The sequence below is a fragment of the Corapipo altera genome, unplaced genomic scaffold, assembly GCF_003945725.1.
Source record: "Corapipo altera isolate COAL_440 unplaced genomic scaffold, ASM394572v1 61320, whole genome shotgun sequence".
NCBI lineage: Eukaryota > Metazoa > Chordata > Aves > Passeriformes > Pipridae > Corapipo > Corapipo altera.
The window spans coordinates 18220-41794 of record NW_020885167.1 but is presented as its reverse complement, the minus strand read 5'-3'; the positions used below and the strand labels follow the sequence as shown (position 1 = coordinate 41794).

The following is a 23575-nucleotide window of genomic DNA, read 5'->3' as shown; positions in this document are numbered from 1 at the left end:
CGCGAGAGCTCGCGAGCCGTCCTTGACGCGGGCGACGCCGTCTTGCGCCTGCGCGGGAGCCTTCACTCACTTCTCCCTCCAGGCCCCGCCCCCTCCCTCCTCCCCCCGCCTGCGCACTGCGCGCTTTGTGCCCCCTCCCCTCGGCGCGTCTCGCTCCCACCATTTTGTGCTGTGATCGCAAGGTTTGTCGCGGGGCTGGGTTGTGTTCTCCTGCGCGCTCGGACTCGAGGCAAAACATCGAAGGGGCCTTGATGGCGGAGAGTCAATCAGTGGCCGGACTGGGGGATTTCACATCCCTTGGCGGGGCCGCGGCTTTCGGTTCGGAACCCGAAAGGCGGCGGCTGAGCGAGCTGCGAGTCATCGACCTGCGGGCCGAGCTCAAGCGCCGTAACCTGGACAGCGGCGGCAACAAGAGCGTCCTCATGGAGCGGCTGAGGAAGGTGAGGCGAGCCCCGGCGAAGGGGGAGGGGGCGGGCGGTGCCATCCGGGTCCTTTGTCTTCGGCGCGCTTGGCGCGTGCGCGCTCGGGGCCGAACCGGGGACCGCCGGCGGCCCTGAGGAGAGCGGGGCTGCAGCCCAGGGAAGCCGCGGAGGGGTTGTTTGGCACCAGCGCGTCCTCTTCTTCGCACTGCTACGGAGCCCTTGCGGGGACGGGCAGCAGCCCCACCGCTGCTTTGCTCTGTGATACCCGCCCGCCCCCCAGCCGCTCCGTTGGAGCGCTGCTCACATTCCACTCGGCGGAATCCGAGATGGACCCGGCCTTCCCGTCGTTCCCTGACCCTGAGGTTCGCGCGTCCTTCTCCAGTTTTCTCTCTCGTTCACGCGGTCACACGCACACGCGATTCTTTCCCATATCTTTCCTCGTGCTTCTCTACATGCTTCATAGAATGGGTCAAGTTGGAAGGGATCACAGTGGGTCATCTGGTCCATCCTCCGTGCTCCAGCAGGGCCATCCCAGAGCACATGGCACACGATTGTGTCCTGACGGTTCTTGCATATCTCCAGTCAGGGAGACTCCACACCCTCTCTGGGCAATGTTCTGGTGTTCAGTCACTGTACAGGAAAGAATTTTTTCCTCATACTCAGGTGGAACTTTCTATGCATCAGTTTCTGCCCGTTGCATCTTGTCCTATTGCTTGGCACCACCATACTTCACCTGACTCCGTATCTCCTACCTGTCTGGAATGTATTTTTACAGACTTTCACGAGGCCAGAACAGTATAGTCGGTCCTGGCCCTTTTATGGGTTCTAACAGGTCTGCACATTGAGAAAAGTTTGCTGTCAGATATGCCTGAGTTCCTGTAGCAGTCAGTCTCAGTTTTATAGAGTTAAAGTAGTTATTTGCTGAATAAGGAGCTTTGCTCCTCAGTCATAGCTTGATTTGGCTGTGGGATTGTGTTAGACCTTACTGTTTAGTGCTTCTGTCAGGTGATATGGCTGCCTGGCCGTATGACCTGAACTAGGGAGTGACACTAATGACAAATCCTTAAAAATGCAGTTGTAGTTTAACCTCAGTAGGCACCAAAACACCGCATGGCCAGTCATTCATCCCTCACCTCTTACAGGATGGCGACTGGAAGTGGAAGGGTAAAAGTGAGAGTAAACTTGCGAATTGTGATAAAGACAGTTTAATAATTTTAAAAAATGCAAGGGTAAAAAAAGGGCAACATAGATGAAGAAAATTAATAAAATAAAAAAAAAAGGTGATGTAAAAGAAAATAATTGCTTGCTGAGCCTGTCCCCAAGTAATGGCAGCCCCACCATCTTTCACCCACACCAATTTTATTACTGAGCACATCATCGTATGGTCTGGAATATCCCTTTGGGCAGTTGGAGTCTGCTGTCTAGCTGTGTCCCTTCCCAGTTCCTTGTGCACTCCCAGCCCTTTGCTGATGGGGCAGTGGGAGAAGCAGAGAAGGTCTTGACACTGGGTAAGCATTGCTCAGTAGTAACTAAAACATCCATCCCTGTGTTATCAGCACTATTCTCAGCAAAAATTCAAAACGTAGCCCCATACCAACTACTGTGAAGAGAATTAACTGTCCCATCCAAAGCCAGTACAAATGCACACCAGCGAAGAATACAGTAGATGTCATACTGCTGTCTCCAATAGGCCATTGAGGATGAAGGAGGAGATCCTGATGAAATTCCTGTGGCCTCAGAACTGACCAACAAGAGAATGCCAAAAAGAACTAGCAAAGGTATGGTGTCTGAACACTTACAGTTCCCTTGTTTGCTTGTAGCTAGAACCTAGCATACAAAATTGATGTCTTCTGTTTCATTAATTTTAAAAAAAAGTGCTTTTTACCTTATGGAAAATGGTAAAACTCTGTTGCATTAATGAGCAATAACAAGTTTAAATGATAATATGACACCTAACTGTACTTTGTTAGCAAACCTTGAAACCTGTAGATGAGACTGTAAATTGCAGGTGTTTCTGTACTTGTGACCATGAGTGTAGAATTGGCTCAGGTACAGAGCAAGCAGCTGCAGCATAAACTCCTGTGGAAAGCTCATTAGTGATTTCAGAACATTTTGGTTCTAAACATTAAATATTGTGTGTGCCGTGTTAAACATGGCTTATTTTAATTGCTCATAGCCCGTTCTTTAAAAATACATTCTGGAGAGAAACGGGCTGTTGAAGCTGCTACTTTCAAGATAAAGGGACTAAAAATAGAGAAAGAGCAGTTGTCTGAATAGCAGTGTGAGTTTGCTGGTGAAAGTGATGTGTACGTCCAGAATCTTGAAAGTGAACGCTAATTCTAAATCAGTTTAATTAAGAGAGGTTTTTTTCCTAACAATCTTCGAGTGTTATTTTTAAATGCAACACCTTCTTAGACAGTGTTGTCTTCCTAGGTGCTGAAGTGTAGTGGAATGAGACTGTAGCTGTAGAAAAATGTAGCCATGCTACTTACGGTTCATGCTCGTGCTGTTAGCTTCTATTGAGTGGCAAGTTGACCTCGGTTATATCCAGACAGACGCAGACTTCTGAATCAGTGTCTTAATGATTTCTTGTTGAAACAAGCTCAGTGTTAGATAATTCACCACAGATTAAACACATTACAAAATTTAGTGCTACGTCTCACTTCGGTGATACTGTTTTTAGGAAGAAAACCGGAAGACGAAGGTATTGAAGACAACGGCCTAGAAGAAAACTCTAGAGATGGGCAGGTAAGTTGAAATCATGATTGCGGTTACTTAAGAATATGCATCATTTAGCCCACAATAAGTACACGTTTAACCTTTTTCTTTCTGTAGGAGGATATTGAAGCGAGTCTGGATACCTTGCAGGATATTGACATGATGGATATTAGTGTATTAGATGAAGCTGAAATAGATAACGGCAGTGCTGTGGACTGCGGAGAAGATTACAGTCCTGATAATATTCTCGATTCTCTGTCTGATAATAAAGACAACATTGAAGCAGAAATGAAAGAACTTCCAGATCAGCTAACAGAAAATGAGGTGAGTAGAGATCTTTGTAATTTTTCAGAAGATACTTAATAAGTATATGGGCACACGAACAAGTTATTTCAGTCTAGTAGAATATAGGACATGAATGGGGTCTGAATTCTGTTTCACATTAACAACTCCTATGTCATACTCTTTTAAGTGGTAAATATTCTTGGACTGATAGAGACTTGAAATGTTCACAGTAGACGGGTCACTGCCTTCATTGCCTTACAGTATCATCTTTACTTAACATGATAAGAGCCTGGAACTGAAAATACTGGGTTAGTTTCCGTGTTCACTCTTCCCATTTATATGTTATTTGTCTTGAAGCGTATATGTATATATCTATCTGTCTAGTCATCTAGTTAGTTATATATATGGAGAGGGAGAGAAATACATTTTCAACTCACAGGTAAATTGAAAATCTTTTCTGCAGAAATAATGCTCAGGTTTAAGGGAGTTATGTTGTTCTGCTTTCTCATAGAGATTAATAAAAGAAGAAGCAGAACTTCATATATTGCCCTGTTCTGACATTGCAAGGCTTTTGACTTGGTTTTGAGGGCAACTTGCAATCTCATTTACAGATAGCACAATCTCCTGCTACTGAATGAATAGGGTAATCCATATGTTATGTTCAGTCCTCACATATTATCCTTCTTGGATCCTTGTGGGGTTTTTTTTTCCTTTTGGGCTGTTCACTCACAGAACATACTATCCTTCCTAGCCTCCTTAGGGTTCTTTTTCTTAAGTATTTTAGGCCTGCATATCTGTATCAATTTTTTATCATTTACCTTCTGTCACGTGAAATGGGAGATTTTCTCACACCCTTTGTGTTTGACTGGCCTGTCAGCGCCCCAGGACAACTGAGACCCTTGTGCCCAAGCAGTCTGTCAGTGTCCTGTTGTGGGGACTCTTGACTGGACAGTCTGGATCAGAGGGTGGTTCGACCAAGCTGTTCCAGGTCACATGCCAACAGCGTGAGACAGACCCCCTCCCAGGTCTCTTCAGTCAAGTATGGTACTTGCTGCCAGCAACTGTTAGTGCCCTTGAAGGACTCACACTTAACAGTTTATGGAATAACACTATTAATATAATAGAAAATTGTGACAGGTTAAGGTTTGTGGATTGCTCGTGGTAGTATCTGGCTGCAAAGAAAAAGTAACATACCAACAAACTGTAATTCCTAACAAAAACTGGCTTGAGTTAATCATTCAGTGGCACAGTAAGGGTCTTACCCATAGACATCCCAGTGGAGGAGAAGACAGGTTCCGCCCATTGACTCTTACAGTGGAGTCTTCCCTGGCTTTGCCCTTGGCTTTCCCAGGGCATTGACAGACTAATCAAACACAAAGGGCTTGAGAAAATCTCTCCTTTAATGTGACACCTTGGAACACAGTCATTCCAATGGCATCCAGTTAACCTGAAAGGCAATTTTGTGGTGGTCTGTAAATTAAAGTTGTTGTGAGTTATGTAACCCATGAGCTTTGGTTGCGTGTTACCATCAGCTCTTAAGGAAGGAAGGAAGATTTTGGGGACATGTTTTGGTTTTGTAAAAGTAGAAACCTAAGTCAACCTTACTTGTAACTTGTTTTTTCATTTAGAAACTAAAGTTAATAAGTGGGAAAATGGAGAAATACATTCAGTAACCACAGAAACGTGAAATAAATTTCTCCTCTAAATAAGAGTAACTTTGAGATAGACAATGTCATGTTGAAATTAAAATGAAAGGTAGTAGGAGAAAGATATTTAATCATCAAGAACATTTGTGTGTTGCTGCTCATTCTTGGCCACAATCTGAAGTAGCAATTAAGACCTGTCAAATACTTAAAAATATTTCTTGTTTTCTTGACAGGGAAAGTTAAATACAGGTGTATTCTCTGTAAGTTACTATTGGTAAGAAATTATATAATTCCTTTTTTACTCTTTTAGGAAGATTATGATGAAATTGAAAACAATTTAGAAGCCTCCTCTTCTGATTTAATTGAAATGAAGGTAAATTGAAAATGTAGATGTGTTTCAGATTGCTGTATTATCAGTATATTGTATTATTAGTATTCACTCTGTTCCCACACTAAAAAAAAGAAAAAGTGACCATAATATGAAATTGTAATAGAATCCAAAACATACATAATCTTGCTCAGCATATAGTCTCTGAAATGAGAATGCCCTATTGATTTTTCCTACTTTCCAGTCAGCTCTTAAGACTTCCTTCACTTTCATGAGAAAAAAAAAAGATCTTGTACTGTTGATTTTTTCTTTCTCCCGCTGATTGTTTAAAATAACAGCTGGGATTGTTTTTTTCTGTAGTTGGTGTGGTAGTACATAAAGATACTTTATTGGTCTCTTTAAAATTCAAAGTTAGTGGTGAGAATGCGGTTGTGGCTGATATTTTGATTCAGTTTTCATGTGCCAGTAAAATTACCTATATAAAATACTCAGTTCCAGTGGATGGTGAAAAAAAGAGCTAGATGTAGTAGGTGAATTTGTGTAGTTTTCAATCTTGAGATTGGGCAGGGAGTTGCTATTATTCTTTGTTAGAAAATGCATTTTATAAAATCTTCATTCTGTGTTATTTTTTTTCCCCAAACAGAAAATTGAGAAGCTGCACTTGGAGCCAGGTACTGTTAAAGAAAAACATATTCCTATCTTTTCAACTAATACTTTTTAAACCATTAACTATTAAAAAAAACAAGCAAAAAACCCATAATTTGCATTATTTTTATGATGGACAATCCAGATCATGCAGGGTCATAGAGATTGGAAACCCAATCATATCCCCAGATCTGTGAAGTGATGCTTGTCATCTTTGAAATATTTCCAGTGAAATGAAATGGTTTAAAAACCTGTTAAACTACATAAATGGATTTAGAGAAGTTTAAAAAGCTAAATATTCTACTTGTAAACAGATCTTGTGATATTGCACACACCTTAACTCTGTTACTAAGTAGTGGACAGTGAAAGCACTAAAAAGATATTCTAGGGCACTAAAATGTAAAGATTAGTTACTGGATACAGAAGAAAGAAGAGTTTCTTCATGGAAATTTCATACAGATACTTTTCACTTTCTGGACTGCAAACACACTCATGCACCATCAGAAGATGCCCAGTTCTCATGTTGGACTGTCTGCTAAAAGAATTTCACAGAAATTTAAAAATTGAACTCTCAGTGCCTTGATACGTTCAGTTAAGCATCTTGGACTCGAAGCTAACTAGAGAAGAAACAGAGCTGAAGGATTTAATGAAGAATATGGAGGATGAGCCAGAAGTTTTTTGTTAAATCTGTGGGGGCATTTTTCTTCCCTGTTGTCGTTTTAGGGCTGATTTGGTAGTTTGTCAGAAAGCAGTTAGCAGAGTACTTTTAACACTGTGTACACTAGGGTTTTCCAATCTCTGTGTAGCTTAGAAGTTCTCTTGGTGTTAGTGTGGCAGCCATGCCAGTTCCACATTTGTGATTGCTGTATTTCCCTGGTGATTAAATCTTGTGCCATTCTATTCCTGTTAAATCCGTAGAAAATGAGAAAATACTCGACATTTTGGGGGAAACTTGTAAATCTGAAGTACTTAACGAAGAAACTTCCGAAGTGGAGCGGCCACATGCACAGGAAGCAAGTATCGCGGTGCCAGGCAAGAGGCTGGCGGAGGAAGAGGACGCTCTTGCTGCCGCTCAGTTGGAGGAAGATGCTTTAGATTTGGACAGCAAATCGGCACAAGCTATGGCAAGGAAGGAAGCAAAGCGTTTAGTTGTAGCAAAAGGGGAGACATGTGAACAGACACTAGAGGAAGAGAAGCCGGACTCTGAATCTTTAGTAGTAGAGACCCTAAGCGATCAGAGTAGCAAACGCTCCCAAGGCCTGGAAGCCTCTAGTGGGGAAACAGCGGCAAAAGGCGCAGGTCCTGAAGCCAAAGATAGCAAAGAAGATGCCAAGAGAACAGAAGACAAAGCTAATTCTGAGGAATCCCCTGCTACTAAAGAGTCCTCAACCAGTGAGGGCGGTGATCAGAAAAAGAGGTTTGTTTTTTCTCCGTTATAGACCAGATGCTATCTTTTATCATTGGTCGTTAAGTGATGCGAATAAGCTGTTTCCTTCAATTGGCCACCGAGACTGATGAAATTGTAGCCTATTCCTAAAGAGTGTGTTTTATTTCTCCATGTGCAGATATTTTTAATTTTTTTTTTAAACACAATGGGTTTGATTTCTTTCCTTCCTCAACCTTCAAAGGTTGTTTTCCCAAATTACTCTTATTTATAATCATCTTCTTAATGTAAGTCTGTTTAAGAATCTGACTTCATTATTTCTTGTCAGATTTCTTAAATCAAGTATACAGAGGTGTGTTTTCATTTGCGAGGTATTTTCTGGTAGGTATTTAATTTTAGCTTTTTTCATAATTTGTATTTAATCACTTTCATTTCTGACTTGAATAATATGATGTTTTGTCTCTAGCCCTGTTGTGGAGGACAGAGATGCAAAGATAACCTCAAAAGATGAGAAAGGTATGTTTGTTTTCAAAAGTAGAACTTTAATGATTGCTTGGATAAGTGTATTGGATGGAGTATTTCAGCAGGAGAAGCATATTGGTCTGCAGTTGTTAAATAGTATAAATTCACCTCTTTCTGGATTTTCTTTATTCATAGAAGAATAAGTATTTTCCTTTTATGCATTTTTTAAGAATGTCTGCATTGCACCCTTTTGCTTGTAACTTGATCTTTAAAGATAGACATTAATAGATGGCAAATATGTCTTTTATGGCACTGAAGATGCTTACTACCAGCTGTTAGTGATTCAAGAACCTTTTGCAATTGTTTTTGCTTTACTGTGCACTTGTGATTCTTCAAACCGTCTTCTGTTTTGCTGAAGTAATTTGGGATCTAGTATTCACATATTAGAATGGCAGAAAAACTTACAGCTTCATGTTGTCTTCGAATTTGATTGATTTATTAAATCTCTGTCCATGCAAATCCTATTTGTGGTGCAAATGGGCATCAGAAGCAAGAAAAAAAATTCTTGATCAGCAATCACGTGCCCACTTCTTCTTTTCCTTGTGCTTCTTCCTTTTAATACATCAGGCAGCTGAGTCTTTGCAGCTCACCCCACCTTTCTGTTCTCTTCTACCTGACCAGGGCAGAAAATTTAGAACTGACTGTAACATTATTTTTACACACTGCAGGCAGGTAGTTCAACACTTTTAATAATAAGCAAGAAACTGATTATGAGATCTCTTTGCTGACTGGACAGGAAGAATTTGTTTGGTTTTAGTTGGGTTTTACAACACAGACTCAACTCAGTGTCACTGCTTTTTCCAGGATCCAGGGTTATACCTATTTGTGCAAGCTGCTGGACCTCACTGTGAGCTTCATTAGGGTCTGCTCACCCTAAAGTCTGTAGTCTTGTGTTCTCTTATTTCAGAATTTTTGAAGAAGTGTTTTGTGCATGCTGTTGTTTACCTGAGGACTTGAGTATATTTTTTTTGTGGACTGAGAAAACTTTTCTTGAACTTTGCATTTGAAACAGCCTTCAGGAACCTGAGTGTCTGATAACCACCTTGCTCCTGCATACCTTTCTCCAAAGGATGTGGTGTGTTCTGTAACATTGGTTTTAGTCATTTTCTGACTTAGTGAACAGCAGTGGTGAGAGTTAGCTGCTTGATTACGTGGCATTCTCTACATACAGAGCAAAATTATTGAGCCAGGATTCTAGTGCCAGTGTAACTGCAGGTAGTCATTTTGAAATCGTAGAAGTGTTGTGGAGTAAAAGCATCAAAGCCTAAGGCTCAGCTCTTTAAAACACCAAGACAATGTATCTCCCATGTGTTTGCATGCATGACATACCTTAGTCCAGGCACTTCTTGAGATAGATGATGGCAGGTGTATATCTATTCTCTTTTATACAAAAGAGCTCTTTTTTGTTTGGGTTTTTTTTTAAGAGTTTGATACAAATTATTGCATCCTTCCCTAGGAAACTTGTGTAAATACTAACAACTGTGATCTGAGCACTAAGCTCATACTTGCGACAATGACAAAAGTTATCAGGAAGTAAAAGATGGAAAGACATCTAAATAAAATAGCATTCTGGAAAGGTTCTGGAAAAAATATCTTCCCTCAATAAAAGCAATTCTGTGAAATTCCATATATCACCAAAAAATAAAAAGGCATATGGAAGCAGATAGCTGAAGTGAAACCTGCTTCCCTCCGTTCATTGAAGCCTTGGAACTGAACACTGCCAAGATTGATAAAAGGACAATAAAGGCATTTCAAAGGAGACTGGAAACAGTATCCTTACCTAAGTGCTTCATGCTGAAATGCAAACACTAAAACTTTGAGTACAGGTCAAACACTTTTTAATCACTAGACATTGGGTTTTCAGACTTTACAAGTTCATAAGCATTTAAAAAATCATCTTTCTAGTTTAGATGCAAAATTGGACAGGTGTCCTATCGTTCTTGTGTGGTTAAAGCAAACTAGGTCTTTTCAAAACTCCTGTTAATAAAGTCAGACTTCGTATTCGAACTGTGGGATCTGTGTGGGCAGAAATAGGAGAGCAGTTTTCTTGGTTTTTTAATGGTGAATGTCTCTCTTTGAGAGGTATAGTTATTCTGCATCCCGTCATCATTCCTTTGGAGTTCAGGAGATAAGGAGGGCAAGACGTGAGCATAAGTGGTTGCTAACAACTCTTGCAGGTCTTCTGTCTTTTCTAGTTAGTGCAAAGTTACTATCTATCCAGGTGCATTTTGAAAAACCTCTGTTACTTCAGGGGTACCCTAGTCAAGTTGCTTTCTTGAAGAATGATATAACATACTTCCGTATCAACACTTGTAGTTCTATCCAAGTTTTGGGACTTGTAATGCTACTTGCCTTCAGGAATGCAAATCACGGGAGGAGAGTGTTACACATTGCATTTACTTGCTCTATGATGTTAAAAAATTAAAAATTGGTGATACTGTTCCTTTTTAATTCAGAAGTAGTTGTTAATTAGAATTTTGGGTATGTTCTGGTTTTTGTTTTCCTAATTAGGTCGCACTGCTAGCAGTTCTGGTAGAAACTTCTGGGTGAGTGGACTGGCTTCCACTACCAGAGCTACAGATTTGAAGAATCTGTTTAGCAAGTATGGAAAGGTAAGAGGTTATTTTTGTTTGGTTTGTTGTTGAGGGTTTTTTTACTTGAAACTGTTAATAAGACTTCTTAAGCTCCTGTCACTGAAAGTACCAGTGAAAGGAATCCAATTATCAAAAATATTGTGGGATATCAAGGAAAAAATCGCAGAAGTATGCACTGAGTGACTGAGGGTTTTTTATTCGGTTGCTTGCTTCCAAAAAAACCATAAAATTCCATTTGCAGTCCTTTATTTGAAAGTCAGTAACTGTTTACACATACTTTTGTCTCCTGTGCAGTAGTATAGTGTCTTTACCCGTTGGAAATTCACGGTCAGTGGTGAATTTAATGTTTATAAAAAACTGCCTTAGGACTAGGGAAAATATGCAGGAAGTGTTGAAACACAGTTATTGGGGAATAAAGAATTGCCCTGGTATCTGAAGTTTTATTTTTGTGTAGAGTTGGCAGTTGCTTTAGAAAGCACTTGTTTGGATAGCTTGGGATATCAGGAGGGGTCGTTTGGTTTTGTTGGCAGGGGAAGTTCTGCTGTTGTTATTAATGACAGACAAAATGGTAAGTTAAATCTTCCTGTCAGTTGGAAAATGGAAAGAGCTAGTTTAATAGAAGACTTAGAGACAGCAGTAAGGATTTTTGTAAGTCGTTTGAAGCCTATTTAAAGATTACTATCAGGAGATTGTAGTAAAAGAAAACTGTATGTACAAGCAATCTACCACTGAATATTTTACCAGTGAAAATACTCTGGAACTTAAATATGACCTTACAAATAGGTACAAAAACGGATTAAGTGTAGCAAAGCTTTGAGTTTTTCTTCAGGTCATGAGACTAGTAAAACCCTTTTAATGCTTCTCATAACAATAAAAATGCAATGCTTTCCTTTCATTTATTTGCTTAGAATTCTATCTGGTAACCTAGAACATTGATCATAGAGATGTGCCGCAAAATTTTAAATGTATCTAAAAACTAAGCGACAGCAAAGCTAGTATTTGCCTCTAGATAGATGCCATGGCACTATTTAGTCCTTTAAATAAAATGACAGTTATTTTCTTTAGGGTATTAGCAGAGGCAAAGCTCCCTAGAAGTAAATGTACATGTGCAATAAATCAAATGCATGGAAGTAGGTTCTTCATCCAGCTGTACTTTAAAATACGACATTTCTGTGAAATATGGTTGATTTCTGTAATGCAAAGTGAGCTGTATTTTATATATGAACATAAGTAAACACCATTTATGTGGACTTTTTCAAGCTCTACTTTTTGAGGAAACCTCCTGTTTCTTAAAGATAAATAACATGGTTGGTCTGCCTCACCACTGACATGTAAGCATTTTTTTGAGGGAAGATGGGACTTAGCAGTTGAGCTAGCATTAGCATGTAGGTGGAAATTGGCTTAAAAACTTCTATTGTGTTGTTTTTTACTCTTTTACATTTGAACAAAGTGGTGTTATTTATGTAAAGTTAGACGCCTTTTTTTTGTCCCCTTGCCTTTTTTTTGTCCCCTTGCGGGTCTTTCTCCAGAAAAGAATTCAGTCTTTGGCTGTCATCTATTGATGCAGCTTTTGTAGTGTTTCACTGACAACGGAAGCATCGTTGCAACACTCCTTTGTGTTTGTTAATCTCTTAACAACAGAAGTTTCCTGAATGATAATGGGCAGGAATTAAAAAGGGTAGAAAGCTTGCAGTTCTTGCTTGTTACAGTGAGTGTAACACCTCTTTATTTTGGAAAGGTGGTGGGTGCAAAAGTGGTCACTAATGCTCGAAGTCCTGGTGCTCGCTGCTATGGCTTTGTTACAATGTCTACTGCCGAGGAAGCAACAAAATGTATCACCCATCTCCACAAAACAGAGTTAGATGGGAAAATAATTTCTGTAGAAAAAGTGAGTACTTATCCTCAAAGATACCAAGTTCCCATCAGATTGTACCAATGATCGAGACCACATTCGCAACTGATCATGTGCAAAATAAATTTCAGGCAAAAAATGAACCTGCTGGGAAGAAGACAAGTGAAAAAAAAGAGAACGAAGCAAAGAGAGAAACAGTCAGTGAGAGGTACTGTTCTAAAAATTCTCTGTCCAAAGGTGTTTTGCTGTTCTTCGGTCTACGTTGATGTCAGGGAAAACAAAGTTACAGTAAGAGTAAAACATTTCTGTGACAAACATTCAAAAAGAGGAGTTCCTGCATTTTTTTAACTTTTTCTACAAGGTAAACTTCTGTTGATGTTCGGTGCCTAGTTTAACATGTTTCTGTTATGTGCTTTAAGGTTTCAAGCATACCTTTTAATTTAGGTGTGTTTAGGTTTTAGTAACAATTGTGGTGCTTTCATGTCTTAAATCTATAGGTAAGACCGTTTGAGGATTTTGATCTGTATGTCACTGTTTTTTCATTACTTTTTGTCTCTCATTGGAATAGGGTCTCCTCCAGTGATGGTGGTCACAAACAGTTAAAAGAGAGTTGTCCAAAATCCTGTTTCCAGAACATGTTCCTCTACAGCACTATGCTTTTTCTCTCTGGCATTACTGAAAGTCACTGAATAAGACACTAGGAGAGTGAATAAGACACTAAGACCTTTGCTTCAGTTGTCTTCTTGAGGCATAACTTGTGTTAAATGCTATTTGCTGAGAACTTTTTGCTTTTATTTCAGCTAGTTGCCTGACAAAAATGGTTCACATTGGCACTTCTTAATTGTCACATTGTTTAAGAAACTTTGTGTGTATTAAGCACATCATAGTGTGAATTTTTCCTCGTTCTTCCAGTTGAGATGCCTGAATCAAGTGTTTTGACAACTGCACTGGATGGTCTGGATGTCTTGTTTTCTGGTGTACGATGTCGTGGAAGGAGACGTTTTTAAATCTAATTATGACTGTTATCACATCAGAATTCTACCTTTTTAGTGTGTTGCTAGCATTCTGCTTGAATTTCCTTTTCTCTTAGTCTGTATTAGTCTAACCTATATATCAACATCTTATCTACAGACCTGGCAGTGGTAAAAGGGATGAAAAATCTGACCAGAAAGATGATCCTAAAAAGATAGAAGACAAAGATGAAAAGGAAAAAAAAGATAAAGATGAACAGAAGTCTGGTTCATCAGATCAACCTAAAACTATTAAGTCAGGTAATTTGGCTATTGTTTCATAGAGTAAAATATATGTTGATATATGAATATTTAATTTTAGGTAGTTCTTTCCAAAGAGCTGCCAATGTTCTAGGATTGTTTCTGATTCTTAGTTGGAAATCCAGAATGTATAAGGGGGAGGGTGTTTTGGGGGGAGATGTTTGACATTTTGTCATCCTTGAAAGAAGCACTTGGAGTAGGTGTAGTGAAATAACTGGTTTTGAAGAGAGGGTTAGATGTCCGTTTTCACATTTTAGAGAACATAACTTCTAGCAGAGCAATGAGTTTGGTGTAGGTTGTATAGTCTGATTGTTTTTTCCACCTCTGATTTTTTTTAGGAAGTAAAGGAACAGAGAGAACAGTAGTAATGGATAAATCCAAAGGAGAACCTGTTATTAGTGTGAAAACATCAACTACATCAAAAGACAGAGTGAGCAATGTTTCTGTGTGGGAAATATTTTCCTTAGAAACAAATACTGAATCCTGCTAGGCTACATGTAACCCACACTTGTCTTGCCAGTTTGTCCAATTAGAGTTTCTATAACATGGATTTACATCTTAATTAGTAAAATACTTTTTGTTCAGCTGATACTATATTCAGCAATCAAATCCTGCCAAACAAATGTGGGAAGGTATTACTGTGTTAATACATGGCGTGTCTGTAATGTTAAAAAAAGAACAACTTTTTTGAAAAATGCAGGGACCAAGCTTTCAGATATGATAGTACAAATGGAAACAGAGCTTAGAGTATCGTTTGTAATAGTTGTCCTTTAATAAATTAAGTTTCTCTACTTCAATATTAAATATAGAGCATTAAGAGCCAGGATCGCAAATCAGAGAGCAGAGAGAGACAAGGCATTGTGCCATTTGACAAAATTAAAGCACAGCGAAAAATGAGGGAGGCAGAGCAGCGCCGGTAAGAGCAACTATGAAATTGTTTGACATTTTTTACCCTATAATGCATATTTTATTTTCATTTTAATTAAAATGACTAAGAGATAAGAGGATTTGGGGGGGGGGTGTCACTTGTAACTTGTTAAATGTTTCTGGGTCACATATCTATTGAACTTAATTCAGGTATTTATTTATTTTGGGTGGGGTTTTATTTTTGTTTTCATGATGTTTAATACAGGATAAAGGTGATAATGGCCATCCTTCAAATTCCTTACTAAAACTGTGACTTGAATTCCATGTTTTCCACACATTACAAAACTTTTATTCCTCACCTAAAAGTAGTTGAATTAACCAGGAGAAAAATGCTTTTGTCATTCTTAATGGAGAGGAAGAAGTTTGTCTCTCATAGTTAGATTTCTGAGCTTGAGTGAAGTCATTATCCAGCATACCATTCTGGCTGTCTTGACAGAAATAAAATATTCTTCACAGATACTTTATTTCAGTATAAGAAATGAGCTATGGGCATTTGGATTCAAATTCCCCTGACCATATGGAATTATTTGCCCCCACAGGTGGGTTTTGTGGGAGTAATATGATCGGTCTCTTAATACAAGTAATTCCTGTGTACACTGAGTGTCTTCCCTCCATGCCCTCCCTCCCATACCCTTCCCAGATATAATTTCAAGGAAATCTGAACAGTCACTGTGCTATTAGTTTTTAACGCTTCTTTCTCTTTTTCTTCTTTTTGTTTTTCTTTTTAACTTCCTTTATTTGTTGAAGTATTACATCTGTAACCTTTTGTTTCTGTTAAAATAGCACACGTGAGCGTCGGGAGAGACAGCAGCACCTACAGACTATCCGTGAACGAGAAGAAAGGGAGAGGCTTGAGATTGCTCGTGAGAGACTGGAAATTGAAAGGCAGCGTCTTGAACGAGAACGAATGGAAAGGGAAAGACTGGAAAGAGAACGAATGCACATCGAGCATGAAAGGAGAAGAGAACAAGACCGCATTCAGCGAGAAAGAGAAGAACTGCGGCGCCAGCATGAGCAACTGCGCTATGAACAGGAACGTCGGTCTGCAATGAGGAGACCATATGACATAGATGGCAGGTAAAGCCAGCAAATACAGATTATGCAAGTGGGAGCATTGCTGCCAGGTTCTGTCTCATCAGCCTGGGCTATAAAAAGCCATACATATGCTCTCAGCTTCCATCAGTCAGCAGTTGTTGACTGCATTGAGCTGACTGTGTTTAAGACCCCTAGTCAAGCTATCCTCTCTAAGGTTTTTCAACTCCATTTTGAACTTAATTACCTTTCTTTTAGTTTGCACTAGTTTGCACTTTAGTTTGGAAGGGGGAACAATATCAAAAGTCGTTGTCTGGACTAAAATGACTACGTTCTTTTCTCAGGAGGGATGATCCATACTGGCCAGAGGCAAAACGAATGGCAATGAATGATAGGTATCACTCAGATTTCAGTCGCCAGGATCGCTTCCATGACTTTGATCACAGAGACCGTGGTCGTTACCAAGAGCATTCAATAGACAGGTTGGTGTCTCACCTCCACTGTATTGCCTGAAATCGAAAGACAAAAGGCTGTATTTAATATCATATTTTGCTGCCTTTACCGTGTGCTTGGTTTGCATTTTATTTTTCAAGTGTGGTTTAGTGGCTGTGGACCTTTTTGTCTATAACCATGAAGAGATCTGTATTGTGCAATGAGTTGAAACTTCTGGCAGGCTTGTTCAGAATTTTTTTTACAGTGCTGTTTCACATACTTGTAGGATTCTGAAAAATTTCTAAATAATTTGAAGGCACCTAGCATTTTAACAAGAATATTCTGGTTTATACCTCAGGACTAATTGGTTTTCCAGGAATCCAAAATGTGCCATTGTTTTCATATATTCCAGCTGTTTGTGCCTTTTGTAGATGTTGGCCCTATGAGAAAGCAAGATTTTTCATCTGTGTTTATAGATAGATGGATTTTTATAAACTGCTGTATGTTTTACTACCACAATCTGATTCTAATTGTCTGCTTATAGGAGAGATGGATCAAGGACAATTATGGGAGATCGGGATGGACAAGTGAGTTGCTTTATAGAGCTATGGAAACATCTTAATATCTTGTAAACTGGTTTTTTATAGTGTGTGTCAGATTAAATTTCAGTAGTTGAGAATTACATGATATCTCCCAAAATACGTATCAATAATCAGATTATCTTATTTACTTCAATAAGATGAAATTCAATTCAAATACTTGTTTATTATAAAATATATAGTTATTCTGATAGAAATCAAAACAAGTGAATTGCTTCAAAATAGAGTATTCCGGAAGATGGCGTAGAAGAGGCAGAGGTACAAAGTATACCTCTATGAGGTTACGTGGAGATAACAGCAAAATTAGTAGAGATGTTTGCACTTTTTGAGGGCTGGAAGAAAGACCTTCAGGGCACATTCAAGCAGTGAGAGATTAAGAGTCAGGGAATGCTCAAGTGCCCTTTACTGATGGTTGGTTAAGCTGTGAGATTTGGAGGGACCTGGATATTCTGGAGAGATGGGCAGAGGGGAATATCATTAGGTTCAACAACAGGAAATGCTAAGTCCTGCTCCTGGGGAGGAATAACCCTGTGCAGCGATCCATGCTTGGGACCAAGCAGACCAAAAGCAGTTCTGCAGAGAAGGACCTTGGCGCTGTGGTGGACAGCAAGCTGATAATGAGTCAGCATTGCACCCTCCTGGCAAAGAAAGCCAGTAGCATCCAGGGAAGCGTTAGTAAAAGTATTCCTAGAAGGTCAAGGCCTTTTTACTCAGCACCTGTCTGATGTTCTGTGCCTAGTGCTGGGCTCCTCAGTACAAGCAACTTATTGGAGTATGTGCAGTAGGGCCTAGAGAATCTTCTGTATGAGGAGAGGCTGAGAGAGCTACGACTGTTCAGCAAGGAGAAGAGAAGGCTGAGGGTTTGTCTTATCGATGGGCATTAATACTTGATGGGAGAGAGGATATGGGGAGGATGTAGCCAGGTGCTGCTCAGTGGTGCCCACCGACAAGACGAGTCAATGAGCACAAACTTAAACACGTGAAATTCCATGTAAAGTTAATACAAATCACCTTTAACTGTGAAGATGGTCAAACGCTGGAACAGTTTGCATGGAGAACTTGGCTCTAGCTGTGAAGAAATTTAAAACCTAGGGGGAGAATCTTCTAGGCAGCCTGCCCTGGCTGATCCTGCTTGAGCAGGAGGGTTGGACTAGATGATCTCAGGACGTCCCTTCCATCCTAAATGACTCTGTGATTGAGTAATTACAGCTGAGCAACTTTAAGCAATTAACAAGTCTGTTTTGTGCAGTCCTGTAAGTGTTCTTTGCCTTTTAGCATTACCCAGATGAGCGCCACGGAGGACCAGACCGTCACTCACGAGACTCTCGAGAAAGTTGGGGTAGCTATGGATCTGACAGAAGAATGAGTGAAAGTAGAGGGATACCCCCACAGTCACGGTTAGTACACTTAACTAAAAATACATTTTCTTGTGCATCAAAGGAATATTTCCATATGTGGAAGTAGGACGCAGTTTTTGGAAGTACAGTTCTTTCTTTCCAACATTAACCCTGAGTGTGTTGGATGGACTGCAAGTGAGTATCTCGTTCAGCTTGCCTTGTCCATCAAAACATGCATTTTGGCATGAATTTTTTTTTAATAACCACACATCTTAAAGTCTTCATCCTTTCCATTAATTTTAACTAACATTCCTATCAAAGCTTGCTATTTTCAGGATAGTGGTTCTTCCCTGATACCTTTTTTTCATATCTGTCATCTTATTTGGTTTGAGCAGAAGGATTCTACTGAGATTTGACTTAACAGATACCAGTATAAATATAAGATTTGCATGCACCTTGGTAAAGTATTTGAGTAAGTTTGTGACTTAGTTTCTGTACTCGAATCTATTTTGTGTGCTCTGGCTCATGTGAGAAGATAGGAATTTCATACCTTCACAGGGATGGACGTGACTGGGGAGATCACAGTCGAAAGTTTGAAGGACATCAAGATCGTTCCTGGCAGAGCAGCGTGGATGGAGGAATGATAGGACGGGATCATGAGAGATGGCAAGGTATGCTTCTTGCACAACAATTCATTAGTTGTGCTATGTAAAGAAGAAAAATTACAGGCGTTATCACTGAAGTAAAACTATTACTGTAGATATAAAGGAAGCATTTGAACTTTTTTAGGTGGAGGTAGAGGCAGACCTGGCCATGTGATGCATCGTGGAGGCATGTCAGGGTAAGAACTTTGAAAGGAGAGAAGTGTTTGTTTGTTTTCCTTTTAAGGGACATTTCTTCTAAATAGAAACTGGCCAGAGAAACATTTTATGGGAGTATCGGTTATTTAATTAGTTACTTAAATGTCAAGGAATAATAAAATATTCCCATGGGTTTCATGTAGTGCATCTAACGGAAGAGTGAGAAATCACACAAAAAATTGTGGAAGAACACCTGTACTAGCAACCTGACCACCAGAGTCACAAGAGAACGTTAAAATGTCTGAATCACTTTCTAGGCGTGGCAGTTTCATGCAAGGTGGCAATCAAAGTCAGATCATGCATGGAGGAGGAATGCAAGGAGAAGGATTTGCTGGCCAGGAGAGAGCAAACAGACCGAATGATCCTCGATTCAACCGTCGCTACTGATTGTGTTTAACTTTTAATGCAAGGTGGCAAGTGAAACAAATCTGTTACCCAGGGTTACCATTAATTGTAACTTATGGGCTACTGTAATTTTTTTTAAGCTGCTGCCATATTATGTCACTCAATCCAATGTGAATTCATTTGTTTTGTAAAGTGGTGTTCATATCCCATTTAAAATGTTTGTTAATGAAGCATTCCATTTTCCATAAATAAATGCCAGTTTACAATTAATTGCTTTGTTTGAGCAGTCCCTGTAAAACTAATTTATTCAGCTCTATGTTAAACCATGTAACTTTCAAAGATGAAGTGTCAAAATGCCTTACAGGTGTCCCTTTGCACTTTCAGTAGCACACAACTCCCAGAAATACACTGAAATACTGTGTTACCTTAGACCTGTCAAAATTAAGTAGACTATATGCCACCATAAGACAACCTTAGTAGATTGCAGTTGTCAAAGTTTGAACACCCTGCCACTGCAAAATTGACATAGGATATTGTAGGACAAGTGGTGAAGAATTTTTTTTCATCTTGTCTCATGTTGGTAGGTACTGTGCAGTATAATACCCTACAGTCTCTGAAAAAGAAGTTACATACTGAGTGAGCAGCACAGCTTCTGTAGAGACAGCACAGAGGTGCTTGTGAACTTCTTCCAAGTGTGTGTCAGAATCATTTTATTTAGCTTCTGATAGATCAGGGTAGTCCAAAACTCCCATCAGTTTCAGGGCAGTAATTTTATTTAGCAGTCCATAATTTCTTTAAAAGACTAGTAACAGCCATTGGCTGTACTTTAGCATCATTTTATGAATGTGTTGAGAACTAACGTGATCATGACATGATCTGTCACTTTGTTGTATCCAAATTATAATTTGTCTTTGTGCAGTCATCTCTGGAGCAACATGGCCTCAGCATTAACCACCAAGGATGGCTTTTATGATGGCAAGAGGAAAAAAAAACTGTTCCTTTCATTTGTAGGCTCATTTGGGTTTTTTCCATCTTCAGAGATGGGGCTTTTATCAGTTGCCTGAAGATATTTTTTCATACATCCATAGAGAAGGCACATTACAATGTTGAATCTTTAGAGAGCAATCATCAAAGGGCAAAAAAGTGATATAGATCATTAAAAGCATGGAGGAGAACTAAAGTTCTAAGCATACCAGAGGTGCAGCAAGTGTGCTTTGTTCAAAGTGATTACATTTTGTAGCAAAAGCTAGAGAGATGAAGACTCTAGATGACAGTGTCAGAATTTTCTTAATGGGAGGTTTGGCCTGATGAGATGGAGGTTATGACTTGTAAAAATTAAACAGTGCTCTGGAAAATCAAGTCCTCTCTTTTACCAAAGCTCAGTGACAGGGTAGTCAATGGCAGACTGAGCTTTCCATGCAGACTGACTCTAATTTGAGGGAAGAGAGGTGTATTCCAGTAAACCCACATTCCCAGTGCATCCCAGGCTGAGCTATGTTAGGTGAGACGTGCTGCTTTTCAAAGCCAGTTGCCTAAGCTGCAGCAAGCTTACTATACAGGGGCTGTAAAATGGCAGACAGCTCCTGTCTCATAGCTGGAGTTTAACTTGGTGTCCCCAGGAGCCAGCCTGCATAAGCAGCCCTGCACAAGTATCTTAGCACCATTATTTTCTGGGGTGTGTACATGGGGAGCTATGACAGAAACTCCTGCAAGAAAAGCTGTGCTGCTTCAAAGGCAGTTGACATTGGGAAGCTAAGGAAGATAGAGGTTATCAAGGTTCTAGAATGAGGTGAAGGATCTGGCACCTGCACAACAGAGAACTCCAACGTTTACTAAACTTGTAGCTTCCATCTGGACCATAGATTTGGACCCATCCCTCAGGAATTAACTTAAGCACTTTTTAAAGCTATTTATACCTTAGTCAAATCCTCTAAAATCTCTTGGCAATTGGTTTCATCATATAACTGTTTGTTAAAAAAGGAAACAAAGCTGCAAATCCTTCATTCTCTTGTTTTAAATCTGACTCCTAATTTGAGTAAGCACTCATCGTGCTCTCCCTACCTATCAATGCCTGTTTCCTGTTCTATAGTTGTGCCTCAGCTCACTCTCTAAACTAGCATAGACTAGAACAATGCAACTGTTATTAGCACATCAGTGTGGAAGAAATGACAGCCCTGCTGCCAACAGTGAGGTCAATCCCTGTCCCTGGTTTTAGAAGCATGAGCAGCAGCTCTGGGACTGAGACCCAAGAACAGAGAGGTTACAAGCTGTGCATTTACAATAACCCATCTGATATACACACATGCTTCCTGTGAGGAGGGAACAGATTCATATTGATGCTGTGCCATGATATAATGACTTCACCAACCTCCATGCTACAATCCCATCACAAAGGGTTAAAAACAGAGACTCAGTCTGTAACTTCATTTTACAATAGTGATGCCCTCTAGGCCATTGGTGCTCCTTATGTACACCTTGGCTGAGACTGAAAACTGACCTCAGAAAAGTTTTCATCCACATTAAAATGAAAACATGCAGAGTCTGCCAACTGGAGCATACTGCGACCTAACAAAATGTTTCATGCAGATACAAAATGTTTCATGCTCAGTTACCCTCCCTGCGCTTGTATAAACACCCTAAGCCATCTTTTACAGCATCTTTTACTGTTACCTTGGATTTTTAATTTTTTTTTAACTCTTGTTGGCTTGTTTTGAATAAGATGGCATTCACTTTCAAGATTAATTCAGCCTCAGAATAATCTGTTTAGCTACCAAGCTTGGCAGCTTTGGAACAGAGGCAGTACCTCAGCATATGGCCACCACTTCATTACAAATGATCTGTGATCCCTGAAGCCTTTGATCACCGCTAGGAAAAAGCAATTGTTCCAGTCTGTATTCTAAAACCAACCCAAATACAAATTGAAGTTCCAAAGTCTTTTATTGTAGCCCTTACACGGCTGAGCTGCCCTCCAGAGCGATGGACTCTGCATCCTCTCAAAGACAACACAGGACAGAGAGAATCATGAACCCTGGAGAACGTGTTCATTTGACAAGATCCTTCACATACTTCCAGCCTTCCATCGTGTATTCACAGGCCCTGGCGGGAGCTACAGACAACGCAGACATAACTGACTGCACTCCTGCAAGGAAAGCAGAGAAGAATTATCCCAAGGTCATCATTCAAGCCAAATTTCCCAATGTTACTCTAGCATTGTAGATCTCTAAACACAGAAAGAAAAACTGAGCTCTAACTCAGATGCTTTCAAACACCCTGTGGCCTGAATGATCCTTGGTTCAAGTACAGCTTTATTGTCTAACATTTGTGACACAGAAATTCCAACTTCAGGGCCTTTATATGAGATGAAACAATCACAAGACTGAAACAAAGAACTGGACTAAGTTCCATTTTATTTCTGGCCTTATCACAGACTCCATGGGTGATGCTGGACATGTCACAGTACTTGTGTACCGTGTTTCCCCACAATTACATAAAGACTCTTTGCTGCACCATAAAAACTATTTATTACTAGGTATTTATAACATGCTTTAACCTTCAAACAAGATGTCTAAAATTCTAGTAACAACAGGAATGACCATCCCTTCTGAAAACTCCAGGGCTCAGTTCAGACATACTAGCATCTGTAGTCTTCAACCTTTAACCAAAGGTACACCTTTCTTAAATTATCATTTATTTTTATCCTCTAGTTTCCTTGATCATTGCCAGTGCTGATGAATTCACTAGTGCATAAACTCTACTTATTTATGGTGGGGGCCACAGACCTCCCTGAACACTTTACTGAAACTTTCAATCTTAGATTCTAGGATAGCACAGACATGCCTGTCTTGGGGCACAGGTAGGAAGCAAGCTTTGTAGGTAGAGACACCAGCTCCCTGGTTAGAAAAGGCAGACAGGTTTATGGACACACATCCTCCTCCTTATTTCACAGTTGAAACAACAAGAAATTAAGTCCAAAGTCAGTCAGTGTGCTAGTCTGAAGCAGAATATGCTTCCTCAGTCCCAGTCCCAATGCTTCTTCCACCAGACTGTAACATCTATCAGCTCCTTCTCCATCATTCAATTTAGGAGGACAACGTTGAAACAAGACTGGTGTAAGCTACATCACTCTTGGCCCCTTGCTCCTTTCAGAGCTTGGTAATCAGTTATTTTACCTTTATTCCAGGAATCAGAGAGGGAAAAGTCAAATTTTGGAGTGGGTGGGAGCTAGAAAGAGAAAGACAAAATATCAGCACCTGAGGCGTTTCACTTAGAATTGACATCACATTGGCAAAGCCTCTTGGCCTCAGATCTCAAAAATACTTAGGTGCCTACTCTCCGTAAGTCTCAAAAGGGATCAGACATGACACTTTAAGTCTGGG

The 23575-nt window shown here is 39.9% G+C and overlaps 2 protein-coding genes across 3 annotated transcripts in view; one reads left to right on the top strand and one right to left on the bottom strand.

Moving 5' to 3' along the window:
* Positions 1–109: 109 nt before the first annotated feature.
* On the top strand, positions 110–19556 carry LOC113940035 (scaffold attachment factor B1-like). Of its 2 annotated transcripts, none has more exons than XM_027631094.1 (21): positions 110–440; positions 2113–2200; positions 3106–3170; positions 3258–3464; positions 5382–5444; positions 6043–6070; positions 6963–7461; positions 7895–7944; positions 10462–10562; positions 12283–12432; positions 12528–12604; positions 13528–13667; positions 14006–14097; positions 14477–14583; positions 15378–15671; positions 15971–16108; positions 16603–16645; positions 17933–18054; positions 18553–18665; positions 18784–18835; positions 19112–19556. In XM_027631094.1, exons 1-21 carry the CDS (start codon positions 252–254, stop codon positions 19239–19241), a joined length of 2748 nt encoding a protein of 915 aa, XP_027486895.1. In that variant the 5' UTR covers positions 110–251; the 3' UTR covers positions 19242–19556. The 2 variants fall into 2 exon arrangements, with proteins under 2 accessions (XP_027486895.1, XP_027486896.1); XM_027631095.1 differs by lacking the exon at positions 110–440 and adding an exon at positions 572–784.
* A 2561-nt stretch (positions 19557–22117) lies between these two features.
* Positions 22118–23575, bottom strand: part of MICOS13 (mitochondrial contact site and cristae organizing system subunit 13) — a 3946-nt gene continuing 2488 nt past the window's right edge. The window contains exons 3-4 of the mRNA XM_027631103.1: positions 23369–23420; positions 22118–22338 (exon numbers count right to left, since the gene is read on the bottom strand). Coding sequence (XP_027486904.1) covers positions 22241–22338; positions 23369–23420 — 150 coding nt within the window. The 3' untranslated portion in view covers positions 22118–22240. The remainder of the gene's footprint in view (positions 22339–23368; positions 23421–23575) is intronic.